Source organism: Herpailurus yagouaroundi, unplaced genomic scaffold (genome assembly GCF_014898765.1).
Source record: "Herpailurus yagouaroundi ecotype Mexico unplaced genomic scaffold, PumYag 28, whole genome shotgun sequence".
Lineage (NCBI taxonomy): Eukaryota > Metazoa > Chordata > Mammalia > Carnivora > Felidae > Herpailurus > Herpailurus yagouaroundi.
Window position 1 is genome coordinate 90,488,562 of NW_024412376.1, and position 22,597 is coordinate 90,511,158.

Consider the following 22,597-nt stretch of genomic DNA (forward strand, 5'->3'; position numbering starts at 1 on the left):
CAGCTTCTCTTTTATTATCTAGTTTTATTAATAAAAATATGTTGGATTTGATATGTCTATGCTCTTCTCATATATGATTATGTTAATACCATGGATTTGGGAGTCGGGTTTCCTAAATTTGATAAATGGTGGCAGAATCTACTTGTTGGTGAACCTTGCTAAGTCATTTAATTTCATCTATGCCCCAGTTTCTACATCTGTTAAATGGTAAAATAATAGTGCCTACCCCAGAAGATTATTATGTGTTTTATAAAACCATACCCATAAAGAATATAGAGAAGTGCTTGAAAAGTGGTGAGAATTTAATTGCTATCATCATCACCATCACGATTTCTACATGATTATTTCATTCTTTAATTTTAAAGACTTTCCAGTTCTTCCAGATCTTCCTGATCTTTTTCAGCTAGTTTGCAACCCTAAGGTTTCAAAATTTCAATACATGCTTAAATCTTAACATGTTTTTGGGAATGGTTTTTGCAAGTTTTGACTCAATTACATTTCACTGATTAGTAATTGGGGGAAAAAGTGTTAAAGCAACTGGTCTAAAATCCCATCCACTTCTTCTCCTGTTACACGTGTTGAGGAGGTGAGTGGTGCAGGCCAGGGGGGAGAAAAAAAAAAGAAAGGAGGTTGCCTTTGTCAACTAGACCTCCAGGTAGACACTAGTAATATTTAGTAGGAAAAAGAGTCTGTATCTATAAAAGTCCTTAGCAGGATGTCCTGTGTAGTAAATAAACTCAGGATCTGTAGAATAATTGCTTATGGCTGCCAGAAAAATGTCCCAAAGCTTTACACTTTCTAGAGTGAAAATGGAGATATTTTTATCTCCTGTGTTTACCTGTGGGGTAAACCAATAAAGCTTTCCTTAAAGACAGAGTGTGCGTGTCCAATGTGGGAAGAAAGGATTTGGAGAGCCATGTAGAACACCCCACAATCTCTCTCCTCTGTGTCTCTTGACTGCCTGTATCTTCGCTATGGGTAAATTAGTCCATTATTGCAAGCCAGGTTGATGCTATATGTTTACTAAGGAATAACATCTCAACTAACCAAATTATCACTTGAGAATTTAAAGACTGGGGTAAGTACAGTGGATCTTATTATCAGTAATATCTCTAAATGGCAAATACTGTAGGAGTCTGACTGACAAATACAACATATTTTTACACATAAGTTCAAACTGTTGGTGTTCAAAAATCTTATTAGAGATTTTCTTGTCTTCTTTCACACATCTACCCCAATAATATCTCCTAATTAGACAAGAGTTTAAATTTCTGTATTAGTACTTATTTCTAGGGAAAAGAACAAAAATATTATAACTCAGTATGATTGCTATGTTGCAAAAATGCTATACTCCTGACATTTTTAGACTTTTGAGCACTAAACAGTCTAGCACTATATTACTATTACTCCCAATCAATACTCACGTGGTCACTCTAGGCCAGTGTTTTTATCCCTAGTTTGTATCTGGTCCTGAGCAAGTTAGTCTACTTACATTGTATACATGGTACAAAACACACACACACACACACACACACACACACACACACACACACACATCAAGGGACCTGCATTTAGTTAACTGTGGCCTCCACTTACCTTGTTCACCTTTTGACTCTGTAATTTATCTTCCTTATGTTCCATTCTTAATGAGATGTTAGCATGTGTAATCAGTAAAACCTTTCCTCATGAAGACATAAGGGATGCTTGAGAGGTTGGTATTTCAAGCAAATAAACCCTTTAATTGAAGCCCCTTGTTATCCGGCCCAAACTTAACCTCTCTGATTTTTTATTGCTTAAGTCTATTCCCATGCTTTTGAGCTTTTTATTTTTATTTTTTCATCTATTTTCAGATCAACTTTGAAAACTGAGCCTTGATAAAAATATGTGCTAGCCAGGTGGTAATGAGCAGTCATTATCTTTGTACATGCACAGTTGCATTTTTTATCTCTTTGGTGATGCAGCAGATTCTACACAGAAGAAACTCATGGGACACTGATAGTATGAACAACACATACAAGTAATTTCTACATGTCCTTTAACTGGACAGTAAAAATTGCTGCCAGTGTAAACCTTTTTTAAAATATCAAGTGAAACTGGTCTGGATTTCATCCTACCCAATCTTTATAGAAATACCAGTGGGTATCAAATATAGAAAGGAGAAAGGAAGAAAAATAAAATAAGGAGAATCAAAAGTTGGGAATAATTTACCACTGGATCACCGGTTGCTCAAAAGGCAATAGTTTGTTGTTCTCCTATAGATAGGGTATGCTGGGGAACAAAAGAAGAAGAAAAAAAATATTTGCTAAGAATTTATGTGTCTCTATTACGAAGCTGAAAGAATTTTCCCTATGCTTGAACTGCACGGTAACTTAGAGATACTTTTGGAGGATCATCTGGAACATCAAATATTTATGATACTCATCTAATTTCCTTATACATATTTCTAGATTCCTTAGAATGTGCAGACATGTTTGGTAAACAAGAACACCCTGTAAATAAACAGGAGTCCAAAAAGGCAGAGGACACACTGAAAGATGCCAGACACAGTGCTGTGCCCTGGTGCCCTCATGTCTCATAAGTTAATTTCAGAGAGAAAAATCCCTGACAGAAGGAAAATACTACATTTTTTTACCCAGAAAAGAAACATAATGGTAGATAAATACTACAATATAAGATGAAGAAAACCACAAAAAAATTAAAACGAAAAATAAAAACTTCACTGGTGTGAAATGTTTAGGAAAATTTGAAGTTGCCATATGACATTTCTACGAGTATATATATGTGTATATGTGTACATATGTGTATTTACATATGTATACATTCAAATATTCATTCATAGTAGATACTTGGAGCAAACTGAGAGTAAACAGGATATTACTAGTAATCTGATCATGCTACCTTATCTTACAGGAAAAGAAACTGAAGTCCAGACCAGTTATTTGAGGAGCCTGAACTGAATCCTCTACCCTGTGCTTCATACCTTTTCCTCTAGACTATATAAACTGTGTGTCCAATATAATGTATGTATATCATAGCGGACTACTCAAAAAACCCACTATATTTTAGACACTTCAAATGCCCTAAAGCCAGAGAATATATTGACAAGTCCACAAGAAGCCCTATTTTAAGGGCACACGCTGCATTTTAAAAGTTCTGGTGGCCAAAAATAAGTTTATTTGCACACGTTTTATAAAAAGGCCATATTATATTCCAAGTCAATACTGTTGCTGGTAAGTCAGATTATGATTTCCTAAATTATCTCTCTCTTCTCCAGGTTTGTAAATTCTATATGGCACACAAAAAACAAAGTAATATGTTTCCATTCCTCTAAGTTTACAAATTAAATAACAACAATAACAACAAAATCTCCAACTTATTAGAGTTATTTTTCTCCAAGCCAGAGGCCTAGAATCTTCTTTTGTCCCCTCACATTTATGTTAAATCACCAAATCTTATTTCAATCACCTAAATCTCTCTCAAAGACATCTATTTCTATCCATCCCCATGACCATCGCCCTTAGTTTCCTTTGAGTTGGAGCACCAGCCTCTTAACTGGAGTTTTCTCATCCAGTCTGTATTGGTCCAGTGGCAGCTGCATCGTGGATTCTCCACTTGGCAGCCACTGAGTGATATGATTTTGTCACTCCTGCTCCCATTTAATATACCTCAGTAGCTTAACCTTACCCCTTGAATAAAGTTTAGGAAATTTAACGTGGTTTTCCCTTCATGATCTTTCCCTGTCTACCTTATTTTAGCTAATAAGGAACCGTGTCCCTACTCTACATTTATTCTTACCCCAGTCTTATTCCAGGTGCTTAAATGTGCAAAGCACTCTTTCCTCCAATCCTGAGACAACTCTGTTGCCCTTGCATGAAACATTCTTCCTCCCCCTTCCTGGAATACTCTCCTTTTCTTTTCTTGGCTAATAACTACTCAGGTTACATGTTTCCACTTATCTGTCATTCTTATACCTAAGTAGGTCCTCCAGTCACACATTTCCAGAACAGTTGGTGTTTCCCCTTTTGTAGAATTGATCACACTCGTACTATTTTTAATACTTCTATTTTCCTTCCTTATTTTGTGATCTCACAGTACAGCATATGGTAGTGCTCAGTAAATATTTGTTGAATGAATACATTACCATATAAGAATTAGAATAAATTCAATATTTTTTCCATTTCAAAGAATACTTTTTTAAAAATGTCTATTTATTTTAAGACAAATGAGAGACAGACAGAGAGAAGAGAGAGAGAGAGGGAGAGAGAGAGAGAGAGAGGAGGGGCAGAGAGATAGGAGAGAGAGAATCCCAAGTAAGCTCCATGCTGTCAGTGTGGAGCCTGATGCAGGGCACAATCTCACCAACAATGAGTCGTGAGCAAAGCCGAAATCAAGAGTTGGCCGCTTTACCGCCTGAGTCACTCAGGTGCTTCAAGAATACTTTAGATATCAACATGCATCAAGATCTCTTTTAGGGATACTTTTAGTGTGGAGCCTGCTTGGGATTCTCCCTCCCTCTCACTCTGCCCCTCCCTTGCTCACACATGTGCACTGTCTTTCTCAAAATCAATAAACTTAAAAAAAAAAAAAAGATCTCTTTTAGATAGATTTGGTACCAACAATACAAGAAAATATATTGGTACTAAATGATTTTAGATAGTGACACAAGTGTTGATATGTTCTATTTTCTCACATTTCGTATTTTAAAAAAATCACCATTAGGGCGCCTGGGTGGCTTAGCTGGTTAAGCGTCCGACTTCAGGCCAGCTCATGATCCCACAGCTTGTGGATTCGAGCCCTGCGTCAGACTCTGTGCTGACAGCTCAGAGCCTGGAACCTGCTTTGGATTCTGTGTCTCCCTCTCTCTCTGCCCCTTCTCCACTCATGCTCTGTCTGTCTGTGTCTCTCAAAAATGAATAAATGTTAAAAACAAAATTTTTAAAAATCACCATAAAGCATTTAGCAGAAACTGATCAATTATGCCAATGCAGAAGTATTTGATTTAAGGATCTATCAAATCTTGGTTGTCTTACTCATGTAGAACACACAAAATGTCAGTGCTTTTATATGTAATCACATATTTTGAGTGTAATATTTTTCTTAGTTTTTTTAATTAAACAAATTTGAATTTTTGAAAAATTTTTTTAATATATAAGGCTTTTCTTTCTAAAACTCAGGTCTCATCTTTGTCATATCCATGTTCAAAAATTCTTTAGGGTCTTTTACTCACCTACAAAATAAATTCCTTTCCTCTATATCTTTCCAGCCTAGACTAGTCTCTCTATGCATTTTATCCACTCTGGTAAGTTAGTCAATTGTTGTCACTGTTCACATGATTTATTCAAATAGATATGTCAGCTAGAGTGCTCCTACCACCTGACATGTCCTCTTCTCCATAGCTTTATGTATCTTACACCTGTTAATTTCCAAGTTCCCGTTAATATGCTACCAGTTTCATGAAAATTTTCTCATCTGTTTTCTGTGTTTTGGGTCGGGTTCCCAGGGAAATAGCTCTGAAATGATTTGCTTGACTGCAGGAGGTTACCAGAAGTGCTCCTAGGAAAAGCACTTGCAAAGGAGTATGAGAATAAGGGCCACAAAGGGAGAGGTGACACAGTGATGGAAATACAGCAACAGCTGAGGTGATGCCATGGCCAATCTGTAGTAAAATAACTCTTCAATGTTATTCCACTTGGAGGCATGGAACTGAGACCATTGTGCAATGACCAGTCACTGGATGCATGCAATTCCAGGAAGGGAGTGGAACAGCTCCCTGCTGCCCAGAGCAGTTCCTGCACAGAGGCTAGGTGTCAGCCTTCCCAGGAAGGAGCACCTCAGCTGAGAAATGGGGGTCTGCACAGTACGCTCTAAGATTCCACGGGGTTCTATTTTTGCCATGCTTGGGGCCTTTTGTTGTCTCTCACCTTAGAGTACAGCTGTTTGCATAATAATGCCATATTCACTACTAGGCTCTAAATTCTTTTTTGGATAATCACATAAAAGAGTTTGAATAATACATTCCACACTACAGACATTTGATAAATGTCTGTTAAAGGAGTGATAAATACATGAATGAACAGACTGTACTCTTGGAAGCTGAATCAACATTAAAAATAAGAAAACATAGAAAATCATCGCTGTTTAATTTTAGAACAAGTCTGTAAATAAAAATACTCTGCCCACATTGCCTGGGTGTAATATTATTCCAGAGCCTAAGGAAGGTGGTATATTTGTATGGATTAAACTGGTTTCTAAATGTCCCTGGTTTTCAAACTGTGTTTCTAAGAACCAGTTGTGGTGGGAGTCCACCTGAAGAGGTCCTCCCCACTCTCTTCCAGAGCTGCTCAGCTTTTGTTTTACTTATTATTTAGTTTAAAATGTTTGAAAGTTTTCTCTAGGATATATAACATCAACAAGTCTAAATTATACAACATGAAGAGTCCTTACCAAAATATATATTCCAATTAAATGTAGCTTCTCATAATAAAGAATGCATATGTGTGCTAACAAACGTTTTGTCACAAGAGCTTTTAAAAATGCAGTCACTCATCAATTCAACTCCAAATTCAAGGCATTTGAAAAAGCCACATTGACAGACACTAAGATATTGTTAACATAATATTTGCACATGGTACTTACACCTTTGATTTCTTGGGGTGTGTGTTTTCTTTAGCCAAATGAATCTGACAGTAGTGAATAAAAGCTACCATTATGAACAAGAAAAAGGGTCAATGGTATGGTATACAGAACACAAGGCTGGAAGCCAAACAACTTGGTACTGAAACTAATTAGCTTTGTAAACAACACTTAATAAGTCATTTAATTTTTCTGAGGTTCAGTTTTCTCCATCTTAAAATTGGGGAAGGGTTAACTTTATTTGACCTTGCTACTCTAAAATTGTAAGGGTTACTAATGAATTCTAAAAATTAAAAAAAAAAAAAAGTAAAACAAAACGCATTGGAAAGGTACACTCTTTATCTAATTAAAAAAATATCTTTTCAGGGTTCCTGGGTGGCTCACAGCATCCGACTCTTGGTTTCGGATCAGGTCATAATCTCATGGTTTTTGAGTTTGACCCCCCGTGTTGGCCTCTGCGTTGGCAGCACAGAGCCTCCTTAGGATTCTCTCTCTCTCTCTTTCTCTCTCTTTTTCTCTCTCTTTCTCTCTGACCCTCCCCCACTCAACGCTGTCTCTGTCTCTCTCAAAATTAATAAAAAAACTTAAAAAAAAGAATTAAAGATATCTTTTCAAATACTACCTTTGATATATTTAATAGCAAAATACTTGTGGCATATTTATAAAACTAAGATTCTATTTACTATCAAAATTATGAAAGTTTAGAAGTGGAAGCTAAAGCAGTTAGCCAAGAAAAGTTTTATTTTATTATTTTTTAAATTATCTCTATAACTTACTTAGAAAAAAAAAGTTTTGCATATTACAATAAAGTGGCAGACATTAACCTAGAACTCGATCATTTCCAATCATTAATTCCATAAGAACTAGCTTCTAGAAGGAATTATGTTTGACTGCTATAACAGGGAAAAAGGCTCTGGTTTAAAGTCTTATCTCATATTACATAAACCCCTAGCATATGGATGCTTGCTATTGGAGAGTTTAGCAGAAAACCGAAACCAAAACCAAAAACACCAAACCAACCAACCAACCAACCAACCAACCGACCAACGAACAAAAAACACCCAGACTGCCATCTTCAAAAACACTGACATCCTGCTATCTGTATATATATACAGATTAAAAGCCCTGGTGCTAAAAATGTCATGGCAAGAAAATAATTTCTACTGTGTATGTTGCAAATTGGCACCATGTTTTTACTCAAAATGTGTGTGTGTGGGTAATGAAAACATACACTTTATGAAAACACACTTTACTAAGAAAACGGAACCCAAGTTAAAACATTTTTATGGAGCCAGATAATGATCTTAATCTATTTCTGCTGATGGCTGCAGCGGCAGCTGATCGGCCTATATACCAAACATATATGGATGCAAATGCAATGCCCAAGTGCAGACAAGCCGAACACACAGCACTATTCACAAAAGATTCAGAGCAAGCAGACAGCTTTTCCAGTCACTGTCAAGACGTCATCATCAGACAAAGCACGAAGTGCTTCGTCAAACATATCTTTGGTAATTGCTATGTCAGAGTGTCCTTGAATATCTTCAAAAAGTTGTGAGTATTTTAGAGCTGATGTTCTTACATAAAATAAGTTTTTTCAGTGCTTCAGCTAACTTTTCTTTCCATTTCGGAGAGGTGGCACTCATTTCTGTAGTAAGAAGAGATATGTCCACAGTGCCAGTCCAGGGTTTCTGCTAAGTGAACTCATGAGTCCAGCTATCAAAAGTATACAGAAACCATTCCTCAGCTACTACCAATCTTCTGCATCCTCCTCAAGTCTACATAAGCCTGGATGAGAGCCTGACTGGCTTTCTGGCTCAGCCAAGACACGATGGTTCTGTGAGCATAAGTGATGTAATTCTTCAGTGCCGCCATGTTTGTGAACCTCTTCTCCACTTGCTCCTTGCTCTGGTAGTACAGAGCCACACGGTGGTGAATCAGATCCTTGTCATAGGCTTCATCCTGCGGGTCCAGGATGAGGAATATGAAATCAAACCTTGATAAAAATACGTGAGGTAGCTATATATCACCAATGGTTGTGTTTTTTAGAATTCCACTGAGACTCCATAGAATTTGCTGCTGCCAGGATAAGGGTGCATACATTGAGCTGACCAATAATCCCAGCTTTTGCAATAGAGTCAGTCATCCCATGACTTTGTGCGATGCTGATCTTGTATTTTCATTTATCTTCACAAACTTATCAATACAGCAGATGCTACTGTCACTCAGGACAAAGGTACCAGTTTCAGGCCCACTTGCCTTATCTCAAAGTCATTCCATATATATATATGGAATATATATATATATATATATATATATATATATATATATATGGAATTCCATATATATATATGTTAGTTGGTCCCAGGAGACGGGGTTGTACACATGCAGAAGCTGGAACTTACTAGTCTTTGGGTCACCACACATCAGGATGTTGTTCTCAGCACAAAGTCTGACCCTTCCCATGTGACTAAAATCTTTCCTTTTTCCAAGGAAAAGCTGAAGCAAGATTCCCCCCTTGTTAAATCCTCATGTTCTTACAAGCTTGGAGCTGAGGCTGAATCAAGGATCTCATAAATGCCTTCTTTTTTTGTAAAGTTCTTTGTGCAATTCCACATGATTCTCTGAAAAAGTTTCTGTTCTATATCTTCATCTACTTCTTTATGCAAATGTTCTGCATCAATTTTCTGATAATAAATGTCATCAATGTGGATTTTGTAGACAGACTTCACATTACTCACTCTTGAATTGACTCAGTAAGTAACATTACAGATAGACGTCTGTAATGTTTTCTTTGTCCCCAGGTTGAACCTTGCCAACAAGTTCATTGTGAGCAAAAAGGATGGCAGTGTGAGGCATTTGCCTTGCAGGCATATTTTCAGGAGACTCTTGAAGTTTGATCATCTGCTTTCCTGAGAACACTCAGGAGAGTGTGGCTATGGGTGAGCACTCACCCACATGGGGCTCAGTGATTAAGCCATGGTCCATCTCCACCAAGGCAGTGGGGGGGGGGGTGCACACCTGGCATTGCAAGAAGGACTTCTGCATCTGGAAGCAGCTGGGACATCCTAATCAACATGCCACTCATGGTGATAGAGTGGTTAATGTCTTCAAGTTCAGGTTTCTCATGTAATTAGTCTTCCACACATTAAATCTGATGTTCTAAGATTGAGTCAGGTAACTGTCAAAGAAGATCTCATTGATAGCCATGCTAAAGTTGAGTGGCAGATGGGCTGTCTGTATAGATTTTTGCAAATGATTTCATTTGTTCACAGTTTACACTTTAAGATGACTCCTCACATGATTATTTTGAGCATCTTTTCATGTGTCTTTTAGCCATTTGGATGTCTTCTTTGGAAAAAATGTTTATTCATGTCTTCTGCCCATTTTTTCACTGGATTATTTGTTCTTCAGGTGTTGAGTTTGGTAAGTTCTTTATAGATTTTGTATACTAGCCCTCTATCTGACATGTGATTTGCAAGTATCTTCTCCCATTCCATCGGTTGCCTTTTAGTTTTGTTGGTTGTTTCCTTTGCTGTGCAGAAGCTTTTATCTTGATGAAGTCCCAATAGTTCATTTTTACTTTTATTTCCCTTGTCCGTGGAGATGTGTCAAGTTAGAAGTTGATGGTTTCCTGTCTCACATTTAGGTCTTTCATCCGTTTGAATTTATTTTTGTGTATGGTGTTAAGAAAGTGGTCCAGTTTCATTCCTCTGCATGTTGCCATCCAGTTCTCCCAGCCCCATTTGCTACAGAGACTGTCTTTTTTCCACTGGATACTCTTTCCTGCTTTGTCAAAGATTAGTTGACCATACATTTGTGGGTCCAAATCTGGGGTCTCAATTATATTCTATTGGTCTATGTGTCTGTTTTTGTGCGAATACCATGCTGTCTTGATGATTACAGCTTTGTAGTAGAGGCTAAAGTCTGGGATTGTGGTGTCTCCAGCTTTGGTTTTCTTTTTCAACATTACTTTGGGTATTAAGGGTATTCTGTGGTTCCATACAAATTTTAGGATTGCTTGTTCTGGCTCTGAGAAGAATCCACATTGTGATACCACCTCACATGGGTCAAAGTGGCTAAAATTAACAATTCAGTAAACAAGAGATGTTGGTGAGGATGTGGAGAAAGGGGAACCCTCTTGCATTTTTGGTAGAAATGCAGACTGGTGCAGCCACTTTGGAAAATAGTGTGGAGGTTCCTCAAAAAATTAAAAATATAATTACCCTACAACCCAGCAACAGCACTGAAAGGAATGTATCAAAAAGATACAGGAATGTTGATTCATAGGGGTGCATGTATCCCAAGTTTACAGCAGTGCTATCAACAATAGCCAAATTATGGAAAGAGTCCAAATGTCCATCAACTGATGAATAGATCAAGAAGATGTGCTTCATATATGTGTGTGTGTGTATAATGCATATATATGTTAATATATATATATAAAATATATATACACATATATACACACACAAAGGAATACTATTCAGCAATAGAAAAGAATGAAATCCTGCCATTTGCAACAATGTGGATGGAACTTGAGGGTATTATGCTAAATGAAATAAGTCAGTCAGAGAAAGACAGATACCATGTTTTCACTCATGTGTGGAATTTGAGGAACTTAACAGAAGACCATGGGGGAGGGTAAAGAAAAAAATAGAAACAAAGAGGGAGGCAAACCATAAGAGGCTCTTGTTATTAAGAGAACAAACTGGGGGTTGGTGGGGGTGGGGGCAGGGAAAGGGGGTGATGGACATTGAGGAGGGCACTTGTTGGGATGAGCACTGGGTGTTGTATATATGTGATGAATCACAGAAATCTATTTCTAAAGCTAAGAACACACTGTATGTGAGCTAACTTGACAATATATCAGATATATAAAAATAACATGACTCCCCAGTTATATCAATATCCCTATCACTGCATGCACAAAGGCCCAGCAATGTCTATGGCAACATTTTCTTCTTTATCCAGACAGTCAATAAAATGTTGAAGAAATCCCCTCAAATTTTCTTTGCACATTGCCATATTTATGTATGTTGCTCAAATCACAAGTTTTGGCCTAGAGACTGCTCACCAGCCACTGTATCTCTGTTGCTGGCTCATCCTGCAATATCACCTACAAACATTTTCATGTAGATCCCCACATCAGGTCTCTGCCTCCGATGTGCCACTAACATCACAGCTTAAGGTTCCCTCTTCCCAAGAGCTGGAAGTGCCACATGTGAGTGGTGAATTAGCATTAAAACTAAGATGAAGAATTGAAGAATGCATCAGATGAGAGCTGGAAAATACTGTGTCCTGCATGTCAGGGTTCTGCAGGTCAGCTCTAGGCCAGGTTGGTGTCAGTTGCATCTCTTCTGTAGAGGTTGAATCCTCACCTCTACGTCTCAGAGAAAGATATGACCTGATATCGTCACCTCAAGCAGGGAAAAGTGGCCACCTCTAAAGTACACAGAGCTCTATGGTGTACCTGACAGCCCCCAAGAAAAGTTTTTTAAAAGTTCAAAAAATACATAAAATATTAGAATTAGGTGACAACATTAATTTTACTTGAGGATGGTATCAATGTCCACTTGAAAAGACAAGAGAATAAACTACAAAGAAAGAGGTGAGAATCAGGACTCAAGTTTCAAGAGTTGATCAGCTTAATCACCAAATATATCAGACATCAACCACTACCTTACATACCTACAATATGTAGTTTGAAAACATAATGGAAATAGATTATATTCATGATAGTGTCACACGTGCAGATATACACAATCAAAACTTCATAAAATTTTAGGAGAAATATAATGAAAATATGTATGAAGGACACTGTAAGTCTTTACTGAGGGCTATAAAAGATGGCTATATGGATAGATACCATGTCCATGGATAGGTAGACCCAATATTTTACAAAAATATCATTTTCTCAAAAATAATCTAAAAATTCATATAAATAGCATGGCCTCAAGGTCACTGATAATACCGTGGAGAAATAAATATTTGAGAATTAGCCTCTTTTTTTTTAAAGAAGAGAAATGTGGAAGTACCTATTCTATCAATTCATAAAATAAATTGTAAAGCTTCAATTTCTGGAAACCGCTATCTTCCCCTGTATAAATGTTCTGGACATTTACAGTACTTATGTCAGCTGCATTGCCTTTTTATCTCTTTTGTCTCACCCCGTTAAAAAGAATAGAAATTAATTAAGGGACAGACCCTCATTCTTTCACTTCGTTGTCTCCATGCAGTAGCACAGAGGCTTTGTAAAGTATATACGGCATGCCTTTCATAGAGACACGCAGGGGTTATTTGAATGTAATTAAAAATTTTATTACTAGAATATTCCCACTGTAATAAGGAGCCTGACCTCATTTGTGATGTTTGGCTGCTGATTTCTTTCTAAGCTTTGGTCTCCCTTTCCCCTGCGGCTCCACATTTGGACAGGCTGATCAACAAAGCTCATCCCGCAACTTTTTGTCTGATACCAGTTGGAAATTTAAGCCTTGAAAATCTCTAGCCCAAGTAAATGGGAACTTTCCCCAGTCCTACTTCCTAGTCACTACCTGGGCCCAGCCCACTCCTGCTGCTTGGTCAAGCCAGCCTGGACATTCCTGAGCCCACTCTGCTCTCCTGGGAGTTCCTGTATGAGTAGTAATCTTTCTCTCAAAATTTTTTGGTATGTGGAGTATTATCAGCCTTGGCATCTGAATGGGATGACCAGAACACTCATATGAGGCAAAGTTATGACTGGAAAAAAAAAAAAAAAACTCCATTTTTTTTTTAAGTCAATTTGAAATGTGGAACAACAAATAATGAAACTGAGCATGTGACTCTTGCTTTTGGGGTCGTGAATTTAAGTCCCACGTTGGGCATAGAGTTTACTTAAAAAATAATGTAACTGAATATCTGCAATGACATATATCATTCAAACTTAGTCTTTAAATACACTGAATGGATATATTTCTTTAAAAAGCATCATTAGGCTGAAAGCTCACCAGGACAAATATATAAATATTCCCCCCAAATAAATGTCATAATTATCATATTATTGTTTTGATTATACATTTTCCAGCAGCAACATTTTATATATTGAACTATTCCATAAGAACTACCTACATATTATGGTATCTTTATTTCCTTTCCGCTAATACTTTCACTAAGTAAGTATCTCCTAAGCAACCTCCCAAACTATTATTCTGTCTTTGTGAGAAGGCTTCAGAAGAATGAATATATCCAAGTTCCTGCATCCTAGCCAAAGCCTAAACTAATAAATTGGCAGGATCAGAATCATGTTCAACAACTTCCCTTGGATTCATACCTGCCAAATCTCTACATGGACAGATAGGGAGATCTTGGCAACACCTTGAGTTTAGATTTGACTTATTCATATTTTAGTTGAAATATCTTACTCTGCCAATATATTCAATGCATTTGATTTTCAAGCACTTCTGCTGATAAGTGCCTAAATTCTCATTAAAGCGATTCTTTTTACAAAAAGGAAACATACCAAGAGAAAGATCCAGGCTATTCTCCATTTGCAACATTTCTTTCTTCCACTTCTGTTTTTTTGTACCTCTAGTTCACTTCTAATGATAGATGTTTAGGTTTTTCTCTGGCTTTTCTAAATGCATTCACATTTCTTTCAACTAGCTATTTCTTTTTTTGTTTCATGAGAGGAAGGCAAACACGTGCAGAGAGGAAAAGGATGGGTAAAATAAAGAACATAAACTTCTAAATGTCTGTCTTCTTTGTGTAAAGGGTACAGGAGACATTTGTTTGTTTTATTAATCATTTCATTTTAAATCCAAGAAGCTGTGTGAGACAGACAGAAAATGCCAGCAAGGATGACATGACAAAGAGGCTAATAAACTGCAGAATTGCTCAAACCATTGAGAGAAGCCTAACAGCATAAAGTGCCTCCTGGGAACGGAGCAGGTACTGAGCCAGAGCGGGTCACAGCCAGGCTAAACACCACACTGACAGTGAGGAAGGAGAACACACCAGATAGCTAAAATAGTTCCTAAATGCTGCAAAATAGTACTGCTTATGAATTATATCTTGATAATTAAGATAATAAGATAAATTAAAGATCATTGCTTCTAATGTCTTACCATATATCATGTAATTGGAAAACAGTGACGGCTTGTGTTTATTTTTTTCAGTTCATGGCGTATTTAAATTTTTTTTTAATGTTTGTTTGTTTGTTTATTTATGTATTTATTTATTTATTTAGAGAGACAGAGTGTGAGCAGGACAGGGGCAGAGACAGAGGGAGACACAGAATCTGAAGCAGGCTCCAGGTTCTGAGCTGCCAGCAGAGTCCGACGCGAGGTCTGAACTCACAAACCAGAGATCATGACCTGAGCCAAAGTCAGACGTTTAACCGACTGAGCCACCCAGATGCCCCTGATGGTGTATTTTAAAGAAAACAAACAAACAAACAAACAAACAAACAAACAAACAAAACCAAGTATTTGTATTTGTCACAGGCACCAAAATAATTTGAGTATTTCTCATACTAATGGTATAACAAATACAATTCAAATAATTTCAACCACTAACTATACTCGTGTAATATATCCTTACAAATAGGTAACGGCTCCTTGTTTTATACATGCATGTGACTTTCTGACCTTGTTGTTGTTGTTGTTTTTAATATTTACTCATCTATTACACTGTTTTGTGCTTTGGACTGACAATGTTGGTGACAAAAAACATCCTTTTGAAAGATATGCCCTCAAAAATGATTTATTGTATCCCTTTACATGAAAATTAAAGAGAGTGAAACGTTAGTCACAAGTTACCTTCTTGATAGTCTCCAGCATGGAACGCCCTCCCTGCCAGGGCTTAGAGTTCTTTCTGATGCATGACAAACTTGCCATGCTGTGCCATTTTCGGTCCTCCAGTTTCTTATGAAAAGCATTAGCAAGCAGAAGCACCGTGTCATATATGTAAAGGTTTGAAATCTGAAAAGACATTAGACAGTAATCATTAGAATCACTGATGCCAACCATCAAGAATTAGGAGAAAATCATCAGCTCTGCTGCCTCCGTTCATGTCATAGATGGCTGGTTTACTGGGTTATTTATTAAGCAAAAGGTGTCTTTTTTTCATTTCCTGGGCAATTTTGCCGTTGACAATGAAGTCTTGTCTGATTGTATGCCTCAATTGCTTTTTCAGCTTATTTAGGTGTGAAAGAGAAGATAAAAAAGAAGAGTTTCGACAGAGGCAAGGCTGTTAGTGTCAGACCTTAGAAAATCACTGGCCCTTATTTCTTTCTGAAGAGGTAAGGATCTAAGGGCTTCAGATTGGAAGGGCAAACTGAATAATACATTTTCTGAATATGTCAAGTCTTTGCATTCTGATTATTCAGATGGAGAAATATCAACTCGATCTTACATATAAAATAAGTGTCATAGGTGCTAAAAAAAAAAAAAGAAGAAGAAGAAGAAGAAGAAGAAGAAGAAGAAGACATGTGTGTATATGTGCATGTCTATGGGGATGTGGTAATGAAAAAAATGAGAAAACGCATGGCCATTGATAAAATTACAATTATCAAGGATCTACACAACATTATCTAGGTATACACATACATTCTAATTCATTAACATGACAGATACCATTATAAATAAGTGACCATATAAATAAATATAAATAACTGTGAATATGTATTTAAATTAATGCTTCTTCTTAAAGCAATCATGTCATTATTTTCCTTCTATATAAATTGCAAAAAAGAGTCATGAAAATTGTCACTATGATCTGTTGCATTCTTACACTTACTCTTGACAGAACTAATATCTATGCTGTCATTTGTAGAAGGTGTTTATTTTTCAAAGAAATTAGAACTTATTTAGAAAACATAAACATCAAGAGATATTCAAAGTCAATAAAGGCTGTTAGATGTTTTATTATTACTCCTCTGAAAGAAAAATGCAACATAAAGTAAAACAAAAATGAGAAATCAATGTAGCTATGAAAGTTAAATCCATCTTAAGGTATTTAAATTTCTTCAGCTTTTTAAAAGTATCTTGGTATCACAGTTTTCTTCCTGAAAATAAAAGGGACAATATGTTGACTGCCCTTTGCTTATAAGTAATTATGAAGGAATCTTATGAAATTGTCTGCCCACATCACGAAATGGCACTAAATTCCAACTACTGGGATGAAAGTTTAATGCTATGAGAAACTGTTAATAAGCACTTCCTAATAGTGCCTTGTGAGTTTTCTTTCTTTACTAGGTGAATCTTTAATCATTTGTGTATATCAAACATCGTTTTATATGTGTAACACTAATGGAAGGCAGGCCTTTCTTAAAAGAGACATTGCATACTCTCATGCACTATGTGAAATACCAACTTGTTATTTAAAAGGAAATACTGTTTTTAAAAAATTTTTAATGTTTAGTTATTTTTGAGAGATGGAAAGAGACAGAGTGTGAGCAGGGGAGGGGCAGAGAGAGAGGGAGACACAGGATCTGAGGCAGGCTTCAGGCTCTGAGCTGTCAGTACAGAGCCCAAAGTGGGGCTTGAACTCACGAACTGAGAGATCATGACCTGAGCCGAAGCTGGACGCTTAACCGACAGAACCACCCAGGTACCTTGTTCTTTGTAAGGAAATAGTAAGGCAGGCTATCCTCACCTTCACCTCCCTGCCCTTCCCCTGCCAGATAATTACTAGACAGACTAGGGGAGTAGCTTAAATCTGCAATAAATGAAGAGTTGAAGATAAAAGTAGTTGATGAATCAAAATTCAGTCTGAATTAGACTGTGAAGACCCAAAAGGAAAACCTTTTGACAATTTCTCAATAATTTGCAATAATCTGGCCGCTTTTAACCTTCCTTTGCTTCACTGCCTCAATCGTGCTTGCTCTTATCTCTCTAGCTTTATTTGGCTTCTTCCTCTGACTGATTGCTTTCAAGTGTATATATGAAATTGTTGGAATAACACTCTTTGATGTCTTGTTACCTTTCTCCAACTAGTTAACATCTAATATCCAATTAACAGGTCAGAAGTTAGGAGAATCCTATCCTGACAACTTCTCAGGACCCTACCAGCTTCCAGGCTAACTGGGCAGTCTCCTTTAACACACGCGTGCCTGTACTGGAACATATCATAATTCTAAGATTTCTTAATCTGGTTTTCCCACTAGAACATGAGCTCCTTCTGGATAGGGGCTCATCATGTACAAATTTTTCCCCTTTGTACTTTTGTTTCCTAGCGGCTAGCACACATTCTGATAAATAGTTGTCAAACAAAAGAAGATGAAGAAAAGAAAGGCAGGTTTAACATCAGGCATGTTTGACAGAAGTCAAGATGTGAGAAACCTGACAACTTGGGTTCCATCCAAATCTTGACACTGTGGTGGCACAGTGTCTTCTGTGAGCTTTGAGGCATGTACCTTGAGCATCCACGCCATTCCTAAAGACGAGTGCTTTGCATTTGATATATATGACTGGTGTTTTCAACAAAAACTGCCTCTATTCATTTGCCCACCTTCCAAACTGTGGGATCGAAAGGAGGTAGTGACATTTTGTGAGCTTTCAATTACCCCTTCCATTACTTCTATCTCAGGAAAGCACCTGTTCTTTTTTTGAGGTTCATGCTCTTTCCTATACTATACTTTAGAGTCCCTTTCTGTTATCACCTACCCGTCTCTTGGCCACTCTGTATTCATGAGGTCTTTGACTCCTCTTTCACAGTGATTCCAAACTTTTGCCCAGCATTAAAAAAAAAAAAAGTCACTGCAATTTCTACAGAGATGAATTTGACATCTGCTCTGGCTACATCTAACACAAATGACTATTACTGGACACAAACACATACCTCCTCTAACATCTTAAACTCCATTTTCCCACCAGCTGACCAATTATTTCCCTCTCACTCTCACTACACGTGTTTTCCAACTTAACTGAGCACCAGCACCCACCTTCTCTATCTGACAACCTTCTGATATTTGATAACATCCATCAATTGCCCTGAAACATTCTCTTTCCTTCAATTGTTCATTATCTTGTATAATTTCTAGGCTGTTCATCATCTCGGCATTTTTCTTCTTTCCTTCTCTTTCTTTTTTTTATGTTCCTGTTCAGAGTTTAGAACTTATAAACAACACATTATTGCAGATACAATCTGACTAGAACAGAATAGTATAAGGTTACGTCTCTTTTTTTTTTTTCAATTTTTTTTCAACATTTTTTTATTTATTTTTGGGACAGAGAGAGACAGAGCATGAACAGGGGAGGGGCAGAGAGAGAGGGAGACACAGAATCGGAAACAGGCTCCAGGCTCCGAGCCATCAGCCCAGAGCCTGACGCGGGGCTGGAACTCACGGACCGCGAGATCGTGACCTGGCTGAAGTCGGACGCTTAACCGACTGTGCCACCCAGGCGCCCCTAAGGTTATGTCTCTTGATCATAGCAAAATGCTCTGACATGGAGACCAAGATTACACTGAAATGGTGTAGAGCAAATGAGACTTGCGCTATGTTCAAACAAAATTGGCCTTCATCTCAATAACCTTAAACAGCTGTCAAACCAGGTCTCATCCAACTAGACTTAGGGTAACGACTTTGAGCCTATACTTTATCTCTTTGAAATTTCAACTTTTACGTTTATTATTTGGGGAGTATTAATAATTTGGATCTTGATCATACAGCCCAGAATAAGGTTTCTCTCCTAGCTTTACGTCATTTGCAAATCTGATAGGCATGCTTTATTCATTTTTATTTGTGTAATGGTAAACATTTGAAAATATAAGTACAAGAACAGTATTTTTGGATGACCATAGAGAGTTCCTCATACTTCAAGAGTAGAATGTTTATCACTGTGGTTGAATGTTCTTCTAGTTCCATAGTTCCTAAATTGAAGTAAAATAAAGTATGCATATTAGAAGTGCTCAAAGCTACAAAATATATCTGAGCCATGTTGTAGGCATATCAAATTTGCTCAAAGATTTGGAGGGTAAGAAAAATAACTAGTAAACTATTTGAAAAATTACTTTTAATTTTAAATAAACTCATAAGTTATGAGTTTATCCTTTTAAGGATAATAATGAGACTGTCTATATTTTGAATTTTTTAAATTTCCTTTTGAAAAAAAAATCTGAAAACAGAGTGTTTACTACTATCTTCTATTCTTAGTCCTTTATTGAAAATCTTTGAGTGACATCAATCTATCTAGACTTTTTAATGCTTCCCTATAAGATTTTGTGCTTTCCTATAAATTTTCCTTAAAAAATGTCAAACACAACATAAAAATCAACATACAATAAATAGATTTATAAAATTCTCTCAATATAAACAATTAGTAAACAGGATTTGACTTGCCAGTGCTTGTTCTTAAGAGAGTCCTATGGTCACATATGAAGGACCCCAAATGATATACTTAATAATACATTCTACAGTTTATCCAAATAATTCATCAACCTTTAATATACTATACTCTGTCAGAATCTTTTTTCCTTCCTTTTGAAATGTGGAACGATATACCAATTTCACGTACTGGGGTCTTCTTCTGAGGTATTTCTCCAGTATTTCTAAATTATAATATTGTGATCGTATCTACCACTTTATTTACTATTCTTAACAATTATTATTTAAGCTTCATTTTAAAGCAGTAAGGTATACTCTTACCATATCCAAATCCCTGCTCTTTAAAAAAAAGTGGTTTAATTAAAAAAAAAATTTATTCTAACTTTTCCAATTTGAAGACAATTTTTCTTAGATGGAGATGACAGAAGCAAACAAACAAACAAACAAACAAACAAACAAACAAACAAAAAACACTGACTTTTCTATTTTCTCTCCATTAGCAACCAAGCTAACATTAGTTTCACCAAGCAGTGAATGACTCACTTTCTTCTTCTTGCTTCATATATTGCTAAAACCTTTGTTTATAGAGCTAAAAGTTTCCTTTAACATTTATTTTGCAACTTCAACTCATCCTGGATTTTAGTCTTTCTGGCACTAATTTAAAGATTTGGGAAACTTGTTTTTTGTTCCTTCTAAACCTTTTCTTTCTATGTACATTAAATTAAGGGGCACCTGGGTGGCTCAGTTGGTTAAGCCTCCGACTTCAGCTCAGGTCATGATCTCACGGTCTGTGAGTTCAAGCCCCGCATTGGGCTCTGTGCTGACAGCTCAGAGCCTGGAGCCTGTTTCGGATTCTGTGTCTCCCTCTCTCTCTGACCCTCCCCCATTCATGCTCTGTCTCGCTCTGTCTCTCTCTGTCTCAAAAATAAATAAATGTTAAATTAAGTAACAGCCCAAAGATCTCTACACAGGCCCACTGTGCCCTCTTCTTCCCTGTTGTAATGATTATTGTGATCTTATAGTTCGGGTTTCCATTTTACGGTTGGGTCTCTATTTTTAGAGCTCTCTTCAGTCATATTTTCATACCTTTATTTTACTACTTTTAATAGTACCCAGCTTATAAGATAAAGGTCTGTCTGTGGACATATTTACCTGCATTTTTTTATGAGCTCCAAGTTGAGAGGGTTACTTCTCCAAAGGAAACCTGTACTCCCAAATTTTTAATGCATACTATCTTGTTGTTTTTCTTTAACTTCAGTAAGATAAAATTTTCCCCAAGGTAAGCCTCTATATCACATGCTCTGCTTTTAGTGGAACATCTTAAATTCAACAGCCCTACATTTAGATACATTTAGATTTAGATACTTAATTATATAAATCTTCACATATAAAAGATTCTGTCAATTTTTCTTTTATACATTAACTATTCTGTCAAAATTTATTACATATAATAGGGAAATTACTATGTAGTAAACCCTCAAAGAAAAAGTAATTTTCTTATTTTCCTCCATCTGTGGGTTTGAAGGGAGTAAGACAAAGGTGGGGATAAGAGGTGTGGTGCTTCCTGTATATCCTTAATTTATCATATAGGTCTGGGGGATATGAAGATGAATAAATAAATAAATAAATAAACAAATAAAATATTTGCTCCCTGATTTCAAGAAACTCATTAACAGAATCAGAAGGATTGTGCTTTTAGGTGAATGTGCTTTACAATACTATGTAGTCCGTCCATTGGTGGGAATGCAAAATGATGCAGCCACTCTGGAAGACAGCATGGAATTTCCTCAAAAAGTTAAAAATAGAAATATCCTATGACCCAACAATCGTGCTACTATGTATTCATTCAAAAGAAACAAAAATGCTGATTCAAAGGGGTACACTACCCTGATGTTTATAGCAGCATTATCAACAATAGCCAAACTATTGATAGAGCCTGAGTGTCCATTGGCTGATGAATGGATAAAGAAGATTTGGTGTATATATATTCAATAGAATACTATTCAGCCATCAAAAAGAATGAAATCTTGCCATTTGCAATGACGTGGAAGGAGCTAGAGTGTACTATGCTAAGTGAAGTAAGTCAGGGAAAGACAAATACCATGTTATTTCACTAATATGTGGAATTTAAGAAACAAAACATAAACATATGGAAAGGGTGGAAGAGAGAGAGGGAGGGAAACAACCATAAGAGACGCTTCACAAGGAGAACAAATTGAGTGTTGATGGAGGGAAGTGGGTGGGGGATGGGCTAGAAGTGGGCAGTGGGATGTGGGTGGGGGGATGGGTATTAAGGAGGGCACTTGTTATGATGAGCATTGGGTGTTACATGTAAGTTATGAATTGCTAAATTCTCCTGAAACCAATATTACACTATATGTTAACCAACTAGAATTTGAATGAAAATTTGGAAAAACATACTGTGTAGTTACTTTCTACTTTTCCAATTTGTACATGTCCTGCCATTTCCTTTGACGAGATAGGCTTTAATATTTCAAATTTTTCTTAAGCAAAATTCTACGTTTTTATCCATTTAGACTTCTATCGTTTTCATATCAATCATACTCATGACCAATTAATATGAAAAGATTGGTCATTATAAGCATATCTGTAAGACTGGCATTAAAATTTAAACAGGTCTTGTTTAGGCTCTACAGTGGC

General features: G+C 36.7%; 1 protein-coding gene and 1 pseudogene across 1 annotated transcript in view; both read right to left on the reverse strand.

The window, feature by feature from the left end:
- The window catches only part of GRID2 (glutamate ionotropic receptor delta type subunit 2), a 1,464,148-nt gene that overhangs the window by 546,494 nt on the left and 895,057 nt on the right, over positions 1–22,597 (reverse strand). The window contains exon 7 of the mRNA XM_040478406.1: positions 15,429–15,590. Within this exon, the coding sequence (XP_040334340.1) occupies positions 15,429–15,590 (162 nt within the window). The remainder of the gene's footprint in view (positions 1–15,428; positions 15,591–22,597) is intronic.
- On the reverse strand, positions 7,658–9,963 carry LOC121032376 (DNA replication licensing factor MCM4-like; annotated as a pseudogene).